We start from the raw sequence: 17,015 nt of genomic DNA on the forward strand, positions 1-17,015 counted from the left end.
ACCCCTTCAGAAATGATAGAATCTAAAGGCAGACCAAATTTAAAAAGGTAGAGGTGACGTATAAGCTGAAATCTAAAGAACAGGAAAAAGTATTCCAGGCCGAGGTTAGTAGGTATGTAAGTCCTGTGTCAGGAGGGCACTCAGCCTGCAAGGAAACGAGAGGGCCAGTGACAGAAGCCTCGTGAAAGTGGCGTAGGGGCCAGAGGTGAGGTTGATGCGGAGCGGAGGGCCTTCTAGAGTACGTGAAAAAATGTGTTCTATACTTAACTGCAAAGAGAAACTGTTAGTATTAAAGACTTATAACAGGGAATGACATATTTCTAATTGACTTTTTTTAAAAGATTAGTTACTGTTTAGAGAATAGATTAAAAACAGAAGCTTAGAAATAAGACAAGTTTGGAGACTGTTGTATTAACTATAGTGAGAAATATTGATAGATGAACATCTTTTTCATTAAAAAAAAATGTATCTGCAGTAAAGGTTTGTTCATTACTGCTATACCTGTAATATAATAAATTGTGTATATTATAAAACATACACAAAAACAAATTTTATTGGATGCAATAAATAGATACAAGATTTTACAAATTTTCACACTCCTGCACCTCACTTTGGTGTGAGGACTGCACTTCAGTGGAGACTGGTGGCCTTGGCTGTGGTGAATGAATCAAGTAAACTCCTTTGGGATACATGCTGGAGGTATATTGAGGGAATGTAGTGATTAAATAAATGTGAGGAAAGATCGAGGCTATGGTAAGGAAGGGAAGAATGAAGGTAATTTTCACGCTTCATAGTCATTTTCTTGACTAGCTTGATGCATGGAGTAGGGGAAGGACCTGGTAGGGAAATTTAGTTTGGTTATGGACATGTTAAGTGTGGAATTTATGGTGAAACATGCAAAAATAGATGTTGGATAGGAGGAGATTGGAGCCTGGAGTTCCAAGAAGTCTGTGCTGAATGTGTGAATCTGAGAGCCCTGGGAGTGGATGATAGATTGTTCTAGTGCTTAATGTTGCATGAGGGTTTTTGTAGATTATCTAAGAAATTTTTCTTATTTCTGCATATGTTAATACCAGTTGTTGATTATTTGGGGTTCATGAGGTATGTCTTTGCATCTTCTATAGTGCTCTGCATTCCATAAACATTTCTTAGGTAATCAAGGTCTTAATTTCACACTCCACTTCATTAGCTGAATTAAGTGGTTTGGTAAAGTGTTGAATAGGATTTTTTTGTCTTGTTTCTTGCTCTCTCTAGGAAGGTGCTTCAACACTGGATGTTCACACTGAGGCCAGTTTTCCAAGTTTGCTTTCACAGTCATCCTGTGCTGACATGGGAGTTCCCCTTCCTGCAAAGAACTTAGTATTTAAAGATGGTATCTTAACGGAGTGGAGTGGACGATCACCCTCGTCACTTCTTATTGCTAATCTCCATTTGCAGTAATTTGGTTACATATTTGTTGCTCACCCTTTCTGCCTTTTTTCTTTCTTAACGTTAGCTTTATAGTGCCAGCCACTAAAAAGCTTCCTGCTGCTGCAGTGCAATTCATGCTTAACTGATGTTAAAGTTTGGGGAACTTGTTCATGTTTTCAGAAGTTTTCCTCATTCCTGCACCTCCTAATGCAACAAAGAGCTTTTTAGCAGCCTGCACTGTATTTTTTACCTTGAGACAATCTGCATTTCTTTTATAAAACTGAGGATATACTTTATAGGCTTTATGATGACTGTTATGTTTATAAGCAGTCACTATGAATATTGCAATGGTAATTTTATATGTTAGTTTATCAAACATAAATCTTGTTTAATTTTATATTTTGTTACCTACTCTTTAAGGGATCATGGGAAGAGGTGGAACTCTTCCTCTGAAAAGGCTTCTTGGTATTTAAAGTAGCAAAACTATAAAACTGTTAACATCCATTATTGAGAGATGATCTGATGGGGCATTATGAATTGCTGTGGATATTTGTAAATTATGTATATCAATTGAACATTGTTGAAGGTATGCAAATCAGCATAGTTAGGTATGGCTTAACGTTGACTTAGAAGATCTTAACACCGACTATGACGATACACTGACATCTCATAAGAAGCTTGGGAAACATTCTATTTTTAAACAATGTTTATATGTGGACTTGTGTTGTCGCTCATTTGGGGCTTTATATTTTCATAGAGTCTTTATGGAAAAATCAAATTTATTTTCCACTCTTGTAGCTGTGGCTGCTGCATGTTTTCTCCTTGACTCATTTACCCATGAGTTGTTATGGAATTGGATTTGAGGTTTCAAACCAAGGATTTTGATTTTAGCTTAGAATTTAGAGGCATTAAGGCTATGTCTTCTGATCAAAACATTTTAGTGACAAACCTGCTGTGAGGACACATTGTTAGGCAATTTGGATCTTAAATTTATGTGACTAGTTTTAGACAAAATGATAAAGAAAAATCGAGTAATTTCAAAATGTTTTTCTTGAGTCCTTGATTCTTTTAGTATCTCAAATGTTAATTAGAATAATTGGAATCACTTTTTAGATTTTTCAAATTACCTTCCTTGGGAAGTTTGTGCAGTGTTATAGTTTAGCTCTTCTCATAGAATAACGGTTTGCTAGTTTAAAACTGTAACCAAACTAACTGGTCAAACAGCATATATCTAAAATATTTAAAGCATTAGAAAATTTGGGAAGGTTAAACCTGAACATTTTTGCTGACAATTTTTGTTATTTATAGAACTGATATTTGTGTATTTAACATACTTCTGGAAATATATGTCTTTCTTAAAACTGTTAGCATAACCATGCATTCAATACCATGGCCTACCTATTAAATGTTTTGAAGCAGGTTACCTGTGGCACAGTCAGTGCTGTGTTTGGGGTAAATGCAGTAACGTTTAGTATTCTACTTTGTCTTATATGAGGTGGAAACCAAGTGTATGTTATAAATGTTTGTCTATAAAAGGAAAAATACTAATATTAAAATAATTTCTTATAACTGTGAATCACTCATTTATTTTTCCAATAATTGATATTGTACATTCCTAGTGCTATTAGGTATGTATGTAACTTTTATAGTTTTTCACCTGATTGTTGTAAGTATTTCATTTGATCAGGGCTCTTTAATCTCATTTGCTTTGTTCAGATTAACTGTAGTTATTTATTTCTGTATTAACAAGCTAAGCCTATGGTGATGACATGTACACTAATAAAGCATTGAATGTTTGTAGTTGGTAGTGAACCTTGTTGTTGGTGAATTTAAAACTTAAAATATGGGAGTGATTTGCTGCTATATTTCCTTTGAGGGATAATAGAGGAAGAAATGGACCCTAGTAATGATCATGAATTTTAGGGAAAGTACAAAAAAAAGCATGTGGTCACCTCTGGTTTCTCATGTGAATGAGGAAAGAGTCTACTTCCAGCTGAAGACCTCTTATACTTTTAAAGATGGGGAATCTGCATTTTTAGAGCTGTTAGCAAAGTGTGAAAGCCACTTTATGCTTTACTTTGTGGATTTGGTTTTGTTTTATTCATACATTAACTCATATCGAGATGCATTGCTTAAATCTTATGTGTTGATCCTATTCAACAAAAAATGTAAAATATAGAATTTATTATTTGCCAAAGAAAATTTATGAAAGAATTTTTATCCAGTTTTTCTGCAGACATTTAAATTTCATTTGGCTTTGTGCTCCCTCCCCTCTTTTTTGTCCTTAATGTAGCTTAAACCATTGGCAAACTTCAGAAACCAAGAGAAAAAAAGAAACATAAAAAAAAGACACAGAATTTAGTATGGTACAATTTCACCTTTCACATAGGTCTGAAGAAATGTAACTTTATGTTGTTAAGATCATCTTACTTCCTTGACTCCTTTTTTTCTTTTAAAATTGTAATCAGATGCTTCTGGGTTTTTTTTTTTTTTTTTTTCAGGAATAGTGCTTTCTTTTACTTGTTTCCACTTTTCTCTGCCATTTGTGATTCTCTTTTATGTTCAGTGTTTCAAATACAGTTTGTATTTAAAGATTTTAAAATACCAAAACTGTAACTGAGTACAGTGGATTTTTTTCTGGTATGATGTTAATATTATACAATGAAATGTATAAAGTGTTGTCAATTTGATTATTGACACTATAATATGTTTACAAATAAACTGTGGTGTTGATCAAGTTGCTGTGAAAATGTGTATAATCTTCTGTTAAGTCCCTTTCATAATTTAAAATACAGGCATGCTTTCAGTGCTGAGACTTCTATACTTGAAAAGAAAAAAACAAAAGCAACAACAACAAACTAATTTTACAATAATTTCAAATTAGCAGAAAAATTGCAAAGGTCATCTGGAGATATTCCCTGTACCCTTCCACAGGCTTCCCCTAATGTTAACACCTTATATAAACTATGACGCATTTGTCAAAACTCAGAAATTAACATTGGTACTGTACTATTTACTAAAATACAGATTATGTTTGATTTTCACCGATTTTCCCTCTGATGTTCTCTTCTGTTCCAGGACCTTGTCCAAGGTACCATGGTGCATTTCTTTAGTCGTCACTGCCTCCGTCTCCTCCAGTCTGTTGACAGTTTCTCAGTCTTTCCTGACCTTGAGGCTGTGAAGAGCACTAGTTGGTTCTTTGGTGGGCTGGCCCTCACAGTGGGCTCATCTGGTGTTTTATCAGATTGGAGGCTGTAGTTCACTGGGGAGGGTGGCGCAGATGCCATGGCCCTTCCACAGTGCCTCATATTGGGGGTCGCATAGTCAACAGACCTTACCCACTAGTGCCGTCTCTTCGCTGGTTACAGTGATGGTGTCTGCAGGTTTTTTCACTTTCCATACTCTTTTTTTTTTTTTGGAAGTGAGTTACTCAACCTAGGCCACACTCAAAGGGAAGGAGCAGTATCTATATTCTTTACAAATTTTCTTTTAAAGACTTGTTCCATATACACACAATGGAGTATTACTCAGCCATTAAAAAGAATACATTTGAATCAGTTCTAGTGAGGTGGATGAAACTGGAGCCAATTATACAGAGTGAAGTAAGCCAGAAAGAAAAACACCAATACAGTATACTAATGCATATATATGAAATTTAGAAAGATGGTAATGATAACCCTATATGCGAGACAGCAAAAGAGACACAAATGTATAGAACAGGCTTTTGGACTCTGTGGGAGAGGGCGAGGGTGGGATGATTTGGGAGAATGGCATTGAAACATGTATAATATCATATGTGAAACAAATCGCCAGTCCAGGTTCAATGCAGGGTACAGGATGCTCGCGGTTGGTGCACTGGGATGACCCAGAAGGATGATATGGGGAGGGATGTGGGAGGGGTTCAGGATGGGGAACACGTGTACCCCTGTGGCGGATTCATGTTGATGTATGGCAAAACCAATACAATATTGTAAAGTAATTAGCCTCCAATTTAAATTTATACTAAAAAAAAAGATTTGTTCCTTTCCTTCCTTTATTTGGTCATTTGTTTATATTAGTATCTAATCATGATTACTTATTTTATACTTTTGAGTCAAATTCAGTACACCTGTTATTGTTCAAATTGTTTAGCTTTGCCTTTTGGGAGCTCTTTGAAGCTGGCCTCTAAATCCTTTAATGTACCCTCAATTTTTGTTTTTTTTAAAGACTAATCTTACTTTCTAGCACTGTAGGTGTTACCTGGATGCCAGCCCTAGAATTAGCTATGTCCTCAAGGAGTCTTGGTTCCTTTCTTTGCAGAATGGCATTTAGAAACCAAGATTGGAGTTTAGGTGTGCTTGCTTTCACCTTTTTGGTGAAATGACCTAAGAGATATAAATATGTATACTGACTAGTATGTGGGCACACATGTCTATGTTTAGATCTATCTGTAGGCATATTCAGTTAAACTGATTCTCATTCAGCACCGTAAGTTTCATCCTGAGAAACCTGGCTCCGTTTATCTGCTTATGTGTTGAACCCTGGAATACTTCGAGAGTGGTTTCAGAATAACTGTGTTGTACCCCTAGAGAAACAGATTGACCAACTAGGGTATAGTGTTCCTTTAAGTGCTTTTTTTTGTCTTTAACCTTAAATGCTGCTGCTGAGTCACTTCAGTAGCGTCCGGCTCTGTGCGGTCCCATAGACAGCAGCCCACCAGGCTCTCCCGTCCCTGGGATTCTCCAGGCAAGAACACTGGATGGGTTGCCATTTCCTTCTCCAATGCATGAAAGTGAAAAGTGAAAGTGAAGTCGCTCAGTCATGTCCGACTCTTAGCGACCGCATGGACTGCAGCCCACCAGGCTCCTCCATCCATGGGATTTTCCAGGCAAGAGCACTGGAGTGGGGTGCCATTGCCTTCTCCATTAACCTTAAATAGTATCCACTCAAAACATTTTCCAAAGTAACTTAGTACAGCTCATTGTTCCCTTCATTGAAGTTATAAGATACATTTGCAAAACAGATTCGTTTGTCACACTCTGCATTCCTTCTGGGATCGCTTAACATCACAAACCCAAAGTGCAGAGTTTTCATTTTCTTCAGAAAGTTTTATATTTTTTTCACATAATAAAATTCACTCTGCCAGGTCTTTGACAAATGCATGGCATGTGTTCACCCACCATCCCTGTACTATCCAGAATGGTTTTGTCACCCTAAAAATTCCCCTTTGTACTCAACCCCTCACCCTACACCTCACAACCACTTACCTGTTCCTATAATTTTGCTTTTCCCAGAATGTCATATAAATGGTGGAATTGTACAGTTTGTAACCTTTTAAGCCTAGCCACTTGTGCATAACAAAATGCGTTTTAAATTCATATGTGTTGTGTGAGTCAATAGCTCTGTTTCTATTGCTGAATACTTCGTTGTATGGACATATCAATGTTTGTCATTTAAAATTCATGTGCAAATTTTAATATAAACAATTCATTTTGCTTGGGTAAATACCTAGGAATGGGATTGCTGAGTTGTTGGTAAGTGTGTAACTTTATAAGAAACTGCCAAACTCACCAAAGCGACTATGACATTTTACATTACTGCCAGCGATGAATGAAGGTTCCCATTGCAATGGTATCTTACAGTAGTTGAAATAATTCATTTTCCCAGTGAAAAATTATGTTGGGTGTCTTTTCATATGCTTATTTGCCATACATGTGTCTTCTCTGGTGAAGTATCTGTTCAGATCTGTTCCTCATATTTTAAAAATTAGGTGTACTGAGTTTTATGAGTTCAGTAAATATTTGAGTACGAGTCTTTTATCAGATACATGCTTTGCAGGTGTTTTCTCCCACTCTGTCTTGTCTATTCATTCTCTTAATAGTGTCTATTAAGGTAAAGAACAAAAGTTTTAAATTTTGACCGTGTCTGATTTGTTAGTGTTTTGTTTTTTTTTAATGGATTGTGCTGTTGATGCTGTTATCTAAAAATTCATCACCAAACCCAAGATGCAGCATTTTCATTTTCTTCTCAAAGTTGTATAGTTTTATGTTTAGGTCTTTGACCCATTTGAGCTGATTTTAATGTATGAGGTACATGTTTATCCTTTTATTTGCTGCATCACCATAACACCTTTGTCAAAAATCAGTTGATGGGGATTCCTCTGGTAGTTCAGTGGCTAAGACTCCATGCTCCCAAAGCAGAGGCCCTGGGTTTAATCCCTCATCAGGGAACTAGATCCCACATGCCACAACTAAGCTCAGCCAAATAAATATTGAAACAAAAAAATTAGTTGATAGACCTATAGAGACAAAAGTAGATCAGTAGTTGCCTGCGGGGGAAATGAATGACTGCAAATGGGCACGAAGCATCTTCTTGGAGTGCTGGAAATGCCATAAAGTGGATTGTGGCGATTGATGGTGGTTCAACTCAAGTTTTCAAAAAATGCACTGTACACTTAAGTAAATTTTATCATGTAAGTTATACTTCAGTAAAGTGGTTTTAAGAAATCAATTGACATTTTTTTGTCTGGGTCTATTTCTGAGCACTCAAGTCTGTTTCATTGATCATTGTGTCTGTCCTCTCAATACCATGCTGAAATTGGATACTGTGAGTCATCCAAATTTTCAGGGTTTTTTTTTTTTTTGAATTGATTTTGGCTCTTACAGTTCCTTTGCCTTTCCATATAAATTTTAGAATCAGCTTTTCAACATCTACACACAAGCCTGCAAAGATTTTAATCAAAATTATATTGACTCTGTAGATCAAATGGAAGAGAACTGACCTCCTAACAAATCTCTATAACTTCGCTGATTTTTGTTGGGTCACTGTTTTGTAGATTTTCTTTCTTTCTTTTTTATTTTGGAAATGTTTTGAGCTCCAAATTAAATTTCTGTAATCGATGTATTCAGGTTATCTGTGTCTTCTTGAGTGAGTTTTGGTGGTTTGTATCATTCACAAAATTGGTCTGTTTCCTCTGTGTTACTGAATTTGATGGTATTTATTTTTCATAGTGTACTCTTGCTGTCCTTTTATCTTGTGAGGTAATATGAAAAAGATGAAGTGGGATCAGTTCCAAAGAGAAAATGGCCAGGAATGATCCACAACAGATGAAAGATGGGAATCCAGAGATACAGGAATCTGGTGCATAGTATTTATCCATAGTGTTAATCAGTAATGAACTCAGAAAACAATTCAATTACATCGTCAAAGTACTTAGAGAAAATGACTGTTGACCTAACTATTGTGAATCCAGCAAAACTATCTTTCAAAAACAAGTGTGGAAAAGACATTTTCAAATATAAAAAGACCAAGTTTATCATTAGATCAATCTTAAAAAAATAAAGGAAAAATTTTTCGTAAGGAATGTCTTTTATGAGAGGAATGCTAAGTAAAGATGCTGATTAACCTTAAATTTCTTTTCTGAATGAAAATAATAGATTTGGAAGAGTAAAAAAAATAGGACTAAAATCCGTATGAGAGTTATGATTACACGGAGTGAAGCACTCTTAGCCCACTATTGTTTAGAGGGTAAATAATACTCTTTCATGTGCACATTCATCACTTCCTGTAGATTTACTAAATGGCAGACATGATACTAGTTTAGGAAAGGGATGGATCAGTGAATAAGAAATTCTGGTCTTTGTGGAGTTTACATTTTAGTGGAGACAGTAAAAATAAATTGCATAGCAGGTTCAGTTCAGTCGCTCAGTCGTGTCCGACTCTTTGCAACCCCATGAATTGCAGCACGCCAGGCCTCCCTGTCCATCACCAACTCCCAGAGTTCACTCAAACTCATATGCATCGAGTCGGTGATGCCATCCAGCCATCTCATCCTCTGTCATCCCCTTCTCCTCCTGTCCCCAATCCCTCCCAGCATCAGAGTCTTTTCCAATGAGTCAACTCTTCGCATGAGGAGGCCAAAGTACTGGAGTTTCAGCTTTAGCATCATTCCTTCCAAAGAACACTCAGGACTGATATCCTTTAGAATGTACTGGTCGGATCTCCTTGTAGTCCAAGGGACTCTCAAGAATCTTCTCCAACACCACAGTTCAAAAGCATCAATTCTTCGGCACTCAGCCTTCTTCACAGTCCAACTCTCACATCCATACATGACCACTGGAAAAACCATAGCCTTGACTAGGCATAGCAGGTTAGAAGGTGGTAATTGCTGTAGGAAAAAAATAGTAAAAAGGATGGGAAATATTAGGAATTGGAATTAATATTTATCAGTACCTGATCAGAGAAGACCTTAATGAGAGGGTGATATTTAAGCAAAGATTTAGAATGTGGGCCAAACATCTAGGGAAGAGTGTTCAGGGAGAAGAAATAGTCTGTGCAAAGGCTAACTGGTAGAGGCATGCCTGGCATGCATGTCAAAAAAGAAAAAAAAAAAAAATGATGGGACTGGGGTAAATCGAGCTAGGGTAAATTGTGTTAGATATATCAGAGGCCCCCAGCCTCTACCTTCTAATACCTGATGATCTGAGGTAGAGCTGATGTAATAATAATAGCAATAAAGTGCGCAATAAATAGAATGTGCTGGAATCATCCTGAAACCATCCCTCCCCCTGCCTCCCCCCGCCTCCCCTACCAAGCACAACTCACTTCCTGGTCCTTGGAAAAACTGTCCTCCACGAAACCAGTACACGGTGCCAGGAAGGTTGGGGACCATGAGCGAGAACGGCAGCAGTCTGCTTTCGTATGTTTTGCTCATGAGGAAAAAATATATATGCATGGCCTTCATTTTCCGGGCAGGCGTCTGCTGAATGCCAGGCAGGACAGTCAAGTTGAAACCCACGTTTAGGCCTGTCCTGCTATCTTTTGAACGCCACTGAAAATTGAGAATGCCCAAAGGGAGCAGCTGCCCAGTTAAACTTTCCTTAACTTCATCTCCCAGTGTTTTTATTGCTGGTATTTCAAAAGTCACTGTCCGGGTCCCTGTGGGCAAAGAGTGGGAGTTGTGTTTAAAGCTCAGGGTCCAGGCCTCTGAGGGCTGGAGTGGTTTCAGTAGCTTCTTTCTTTGCGTACAGGCTTCTCTCTTCCAGTGGGTGGCAGTGTCTCACTTTTTAATCCTCCTTTCTCTGGGGGACTTAACTTACGTGAGGACAACAAAGAAAGGGGAATTCATTTACAGCCCTCCTTGTCACCCACTGCCTCCAGCCCTGTTAAAGGACTGAGTTCGCTTGGATGACTACTTGGAAAACATCAGGACTTACTCCTCCCGGTTGATTGTCCTGTAACTGGTCCTTAAGTGGCTGTGTGACCTAATTCTGGCTGATGAAACAGCATGGGAGGTCTGTTGGGGAGGGCACCCCTCCCAAAGGGAAAATATGAAAAAAATACTGAACAATGAGGAGAAATGAAACCCCATCCATGGTCTTTGGATCCTGTCTCATTGCTTTTCTGAGACCTTCTAGGTCTAATACTTAGTGATTGTTTAATGGTGGCATGTTTACATCCTTAAGTTAGGTCAATTTGGTTGATAAACATGAGACCTCATAAGAGTGTCAGAAGAGAGCAATAAGAATTTAGTGAAGCTTGGAAGATAATGTGGGAGATCTGTTACCAAAAGAGTGTGGGGCGGGGCGGGGGGCAGTTCCAGCTGCTCGCCCCTAGAAAGCCAATAAACAGGCCAGGTTGGTGGAAAGGACCAACATGCAGAAAAAGCAGTCATCTCTAACAGTCATCTTCAGATTGGTCATCAGTGGTCTGACCATCATCATCTTGGTGGTTTCAGTTCAGTTCAGTTCAGTCGCTTAGTCGTGTCCGACTCTTTGCAACCCCATGAATTGCAGCACACCAGGCCTCCCTGTCCATCACCAACTCCCGGAGTTCACTCAAATTCATGTGCATCGAGTCGGTGATGCCATCCAGCCATCTCATCCTCTGTCGTCCCCTTTTCCTCCTGCCCCCAATCCCTCCCAGCATCAGGGTCTTTCCCTATGAGTCAACTCTTCGCATGAGGTGGCAAAGCACTGGACTTTCAGCTTAAGCATCAGTCCTTTCAATGAACACACAGGACTGACCTCATTTAGAATGGACCGGTTGGATGTCCTTGCAGTCCAAGGGACTCTAAAGAGTCTTCTCCAACACCACAGTTCAAAAGCATCAATTCTTCGGTGCTCAGCTTTCTTCATAGTCCAACTCTCACATCCATACATGACCACAGGAAAAACCATAGCCTTGACTAGACGGACTTTGTTGGCAAAGTAATGTCTCTGCTTTTTAATATGTTATCCAGGTTGGTCATAACTTTCCTTCCAAGGAGTAAGCGTCTTTTAATTTCATGGCTGCAGTCACCATCTGCAGTGATTTTGGAGCCCAAAAAAATAAAGTCTGACACTGTTTCCACTGTTTCCCCATCTATTTCCCATGAAGTGATGGGACCAGATGCTATGATCTTTGTTTTCTGAATGTTGAGCTTTAAGCCAACTTTTTCACTCTCACTTTCATCAAGAGGCTCTTTAGTTTTTCTCCACTTTCTGCCATAAGGGTGGTGTCATCTGCATATCTGAGGTTATTGATATTTCTCCTGGCAATCTTGATTCCAGCTTGTGCTTCTTCCAGCCCAGTGTTTCTCATGATGTACTCTGCATATAAGTTAAATAAGCAGGGTGACAATATACAGCCTTGATGTACTCCTTTTCCTATTTGGAACCAGTGTGTTGTTCCATGTCCAGTTCTAACTGTTGCTTCCTGACCTGCATACCAGTTTCTCAAGAGGCAGGTCAGGTGGTCTGGTATTTCCATCTCTTTCAGAATTTTCCACAGTTTATTGTGATCCACACAGTCAAAGGCTTTGGCGTAGTAAATAAAGCAGAAATAGATGTTTTTCTGGAACTCTCTTGCTTTTTCGATTTGATCTCAGGTATAGTTAATCTTCAGTTCCAGGGTCCATATGTTCCCATTTCTTTGTGGCCAGTTCTCAAGTGCTTTATTTCAGATGCTGGCAACTAGGGGATGGGGAGGGTGGCAGACATCTTGTCCAAAGGCTGATTCCCGGCCCCCTCTCCCCACTGACAAGCAGAGGGTGAGAGCTCTTACAGACAGAGTGAGGGGGGCTACATGCAGAAACAGCAGTCATCTCAAACAGTCATCTTCACATTGGTCATCAGTGGTCTGACCAGCATCATCTTGCTTAAGGTACAGTTACTCTTCAGTTCCAGGGTCCATTTGTTCCCATTTCTTTGAGGCCAGTTCTCTGAACTGTGGCAGCTCATGTCCTGGGTGCAGTCTGGTCATCATGTAGTTAACTTCCCCCCCTGGTGTTTTAGTGTCGGTAAGACAGCTCACAGGATATGGCTCAGAATATTATCTATAGTCCTTGAGAAAGAACTAAAGGTCCTAAGTATTATTATTTATTCTCCTTTGACTGTTTTCCTTTATTTCTGTATTTCTCATTTCTCTGGTTAAACTTCTTTGACTAGAATTTTCCGCAGACAAGAAGCAGGCCGAGGACACGGTCGGGGGCAAGGACTGTAGAGCCCTGCTCCGTTTCAAAACCACATAGCTGGGAGCAAGGGAGGAAATGGTGAGACAGCCCCAGAAAAGCCCGTGCTCCTGCAAAGACTGTATAAGCGGGGAAGGTGAGGATGAGCCGTGAGCTTCTAGTAGGCAAATGTGAGCAGATTAGATTGGAGCCAGGGGACATCTGACACAATACTAATGACTGTATTGTTAAGTATCAGGCATACCAATGACTATTCGTATTGTGCAGGAAGGGTTTCTAATTTTCTTGATTCCTCTCATTAGGCACGGTGAAGGCATTCAAAGAATTCTTATTAAATGAATTATTCTCTTATTAGCCCGGAAAAACCAAGGTCTTTTTTCTGAGGATAGATAGAAATACAGGTTTGGTTTTTCCAGAAATGGAGCAATTATCCTTCATTTATGTGTGCAATAATTGGACAAGACACACTTCTTAAATTTCCAGAGGTAGAGAATTACATAAATGCAAGACCACTAATAAAAAACAAGGTCATTATCCATGACATGTGCAGAGGACCCTGAGATGAATGGGGCTCCCAAAGGAGTTCAGCCAAGCAGAGAAAGTACACACAGAGCTGACCATAGTACAACGAGGAAGGGTGGTATCCTACGGCTACTTAGAAAGAGGTGCAGAGCACAGAAGAGGGTGTTGTGCTGAGAGGAAAGAAGAAGAGAGTCAGGGTGGGGTTTATGACAGGCTGCTGTGAAAATTTAATTGGAGTGGGGCTTCCCTGGCGGTCCAGTGGATAAGACTCTGTGCTTCCAATGCAGGGGACGTGAGTTGGATCCCTGGTTCAGAAACTAAGATCTCACATGCCTCAAGGCCAATAAAAAAGAAAACAAAAGAATAGGAGTTTGCCAGACGGGGATTGCAGGAGTGTATATCCTATGCAGAGGGGTTAGCATGAATGGACACACGGGAGCAAGACAGTGTTAAGCATTTTAAAGTAATGGCAAGTTCTCTGCGTTTGTAGAGCATGACCATGGTCGGTGCTATAACAAAAGAATAAAGAGAACATTGCTTTCTGCAATCAGGAGAAAGCTAAATGCCTCTGGTCATCTGGAAATAAGCTGAGTCACCTAAGTATTCTGAATGTCAGTAGAATCTTTGTTGTTTTTCTGTTCACATTACCCGATTAAGGGCAAAGCTTTTGGGTGAGGCTTGTGCCTTTAAATCTTGACATCCCACGGGTAGCTGGAAACAGTGTGGGTAGATGGCTCTTTGAGCTCTTGGAAGGTAAGCCTGAAATGAATCTTACTCATTCTAAGGTTGTGTGGGCTCATGGTGGGTATGACACATGGCTGCTGGTCAAAATACAGGTGTTGACTTGATTCAAACGCTGTAGATGACTGTGAAAGCAAAAAAGATGGTAAGTCCTGTCTCTGAAAAGGGAAAGTATGACATCGGAAGTATGAGTCTCTTGGAGAAGAGAATCATATCTTTTTTTTTTTTTTTTGGCCAAATGGCATGTGGGATCTTAGTTCCCCAACCAGGGATTAAACTCGCACCCCCTAATTTGGAAGCAGAGTCTTAACCACTGGACTGACACAGAGGTCCCAGGAATCGTCTTTAATTACAGGCAAAATGAAGTAAAAGGCTTGGATAGAGAAGTATTTTGTGTCTTGAGATTTTATGTTCTATATTCTTTCTTTGGACTTGCATGATTCCTGCAAGGACCCAGGCAGGCTACACAAAAAACCTACTTTATGAATTAATCAACTTAAGACAAAGTTCTTATAATTAAGCTCAACCATGGTCTTTTTTAAAAAAAAAATCATTTTCTTCTGTATTTTCCCTGACATTTTCTCTAAAGAGATAACAATTCTCTCATCAAATTGTTTCCTTTCAGAGTCCATCTCTTATCCCCCTGAAATGTAAACTTCTCTGCTTGATGGATAATCTAGGTCTGTGGAGAAGAATTCAGATGTTAAAATCATAAAACAAGCCTAGTGTAAGGGATAACGATCGTGACTATATTCTACCCATTGTCAATCTCTTCAGTTATATCTAAATAATGAAACTGGACATTTGGTACAACAAGAAACTAATTTTCTTTCTTTCTTTTTTTTTTTTATCTGTTTAGAGGTAAATCATTTGCTTTGTGTGCTTAATAAAACCTCTGGTCTTTAAGAGAGAGATTTATATTTATAATTGCTGCTTCATCCTGCAGAGGCTTTCAACAAATTTAAATTATATAAAAGTGTTTTGGACACTTTCTAAGTTTAAACATCTTGCCAATTGTCGTTCATCTACAGTAGTCCAAACAGTCTTGCCGAATTTTTATTTGTCTGAATTTAATCACAGGAACTACAAGAAAGAAAATTTAAAAACTTGATATTTGTGGCTCAACCATAGAAGAGGCTGACCAGAAGAATATAAAATAGCCAATGAAAAAGAAAATCAGGCATTTAGTGTTTGTCTAAGGCTCATTAAGGCTTCCCTGGTAGCTCAGCTGGTAAAGAATCCGCCTGTAATGCAGGAGACCCCAGTTTGGTTTCTGGGTCAGGAAGATCCGCTGGAGAAGGGATAGGCTACCCACTCCAGTATTCTTGGGCTTCCCTGTGCCTCAGCTGGTAAAGAATCTGCCTGCAATGCAGGAGACCTGAGCTTGATCCCTGGGCTGGGAAGATCCCCTGGAGAAGGGAAAGGCTACCCACTCCAGTATTCTGGCCTGGAGGATTCCATGGACTATATCGTCCATGGGTCTCAAAGAGTCAAACACCACGGAGTGACTCTCACTCTCACTAAGGCTCATCAAGAAAACAAAGCAGAAATACCAGTACTGACTCTTGTCATGGTGATGATCCTTCCAAATCTTAAATGTATAGAAGCCCAAAGAAATGCTTCACAAGGCACGTGATCCAAGGACTCCAGGCTCTCTAAGGCAGTAAAATTTATGTTTAGGAATTTTGATTCAGGTGAGACAAGCCTGGTTTCTCTCTGTACCACTGTCTCCGCATCTCCCCATATTTGCCACCCAAAACCAGTCCTTTGGTTTTGTTATGGAGGTTTTATTACACAGAGCTTCCCAAGTGGCACTAGTGGTAAAGAACCCAGCTGAACACCAGGTCAGACTGGGCTCCCCTGGTGGCTCAGATGGTAAAGAATCTGCCTGTAGTTGGGAAGAGCAGCCTGGGGGCCCACAGTCCGTAGGCACCCAAAGAGTCGGACACAGCCAAAGTGCCTTAGCCCCAGAAAATGACTCAAGTGAAAGATCTGATTCCTTCTGAAGAAAAACTATTTCTGTGAGTGAAAGTTTTTCTTTGAATTAAGATCAGAATGAGGAAAGAACAGAGATAACAATCTATAAGACACACCAGTTGTGCATAAGTGTTCCTGCTTCACATTTTTGGGGTTTTATAAAAGCCCTCTTATTCTTTTTTTTTTGGTCTCAAAGCATGGCATATGGGATCTTAGTTCCCCCACTAGGGATTGAAGCTGTGTCCCCTGCAATGTGGAGTCTTAACCACTGGGTCACCAAGGAAGTCCAAAAGCCCTGTTATTCTTTTCACCAAATTTAAACCAAGACCCAGGGCCACTTCTACCAGAAGATTAAATTTTATACCCCATACATTTCTCTCCTCTTAATCTTGGTAATTATAGAAGTAGGTTTGCCAGATTTAGCAAATGAAAATACAAAATGTCTGGTTAAGTTTGATTTTAAATAAATAATAAATTGTTGGTAAAAGTATATGTTCCATTTACCCAAAAACTCAAATTTGACTGGGTATCTTGTGTTTTACCTGGCGAGCCTATTTAGAAGACTTCATGTTACCCTATCCAATAAACTTTTTCTTTGCTGGCATTGAATGACCTGATTTTGTTTGGGAATCGACTCCTTCTTAGGTGGATTTACTTCAGAAGTTAATCCTGATTGGTCTAAGTGAGCCATAGTAGTTCCATTCTCCTTGAGAGTGATTGGTTTAGATGTGGTATATGGTTCAATTCTTGACAATGGTGGTTCAGATGGTAAAACGTCTGCCTGCAATGTGGGAGACCCAGGCTTGATTCCTGGGTCGGGAAGATCCCCTGGAGAAGGAAATGGCAATCCACTCCAGCACTCTTGCCTGGAAAATCCCATGGACGGAGGAGCCTGATAGGCTACAGTCCATGGGGTCGCAAAGAGTCGGACGGCGAC

General features: G+C 39.4%; 1 protein-coding gene across 2 annotated transcripts in view; it reads left to right on the forward strand.

Moving 5' to 3' along the window:
* The window catches only part of FAM91A1 (family with sequence similarity 91 member A1), a 40,603-nt gene extending 36,456 nt beyond the window's left edge, over positions 1 to 4,147 (forward strand). For both annotated transcript variants that reach the window (XM_086335485.1, XM_086335486.1), the window contains exon 24: positions 1,255 to 4,147. In XM_086335485.1, coding sequence (XP_086191611.1) covers positions 1,255 to 1,440 — 186 coding nt within the window. In that variant the 3' untranslated portion in view covers positions 1,441 to 4,147. The remainder of the gene's footprint in view (positions 1 to 1,254) is intronic.
* Positions 4,148 to 17,015: the final 12,868 nt, after the last annotated feature.

This window comes from Bos grunniens, chromosome 14 (assembly GCF_055505025.1).
Source record: "Bos grunniens cultivar Pamir isolate PY7600 chromosome 14, Bosgru_T2T1.0, whole genome shotgun sequence".
Lineage (NCBI taxonomy): Eukaryota > Metazoa > Chordata > Mammalia > Artiodactyla > Bovidae > Bos > Bos grunniens.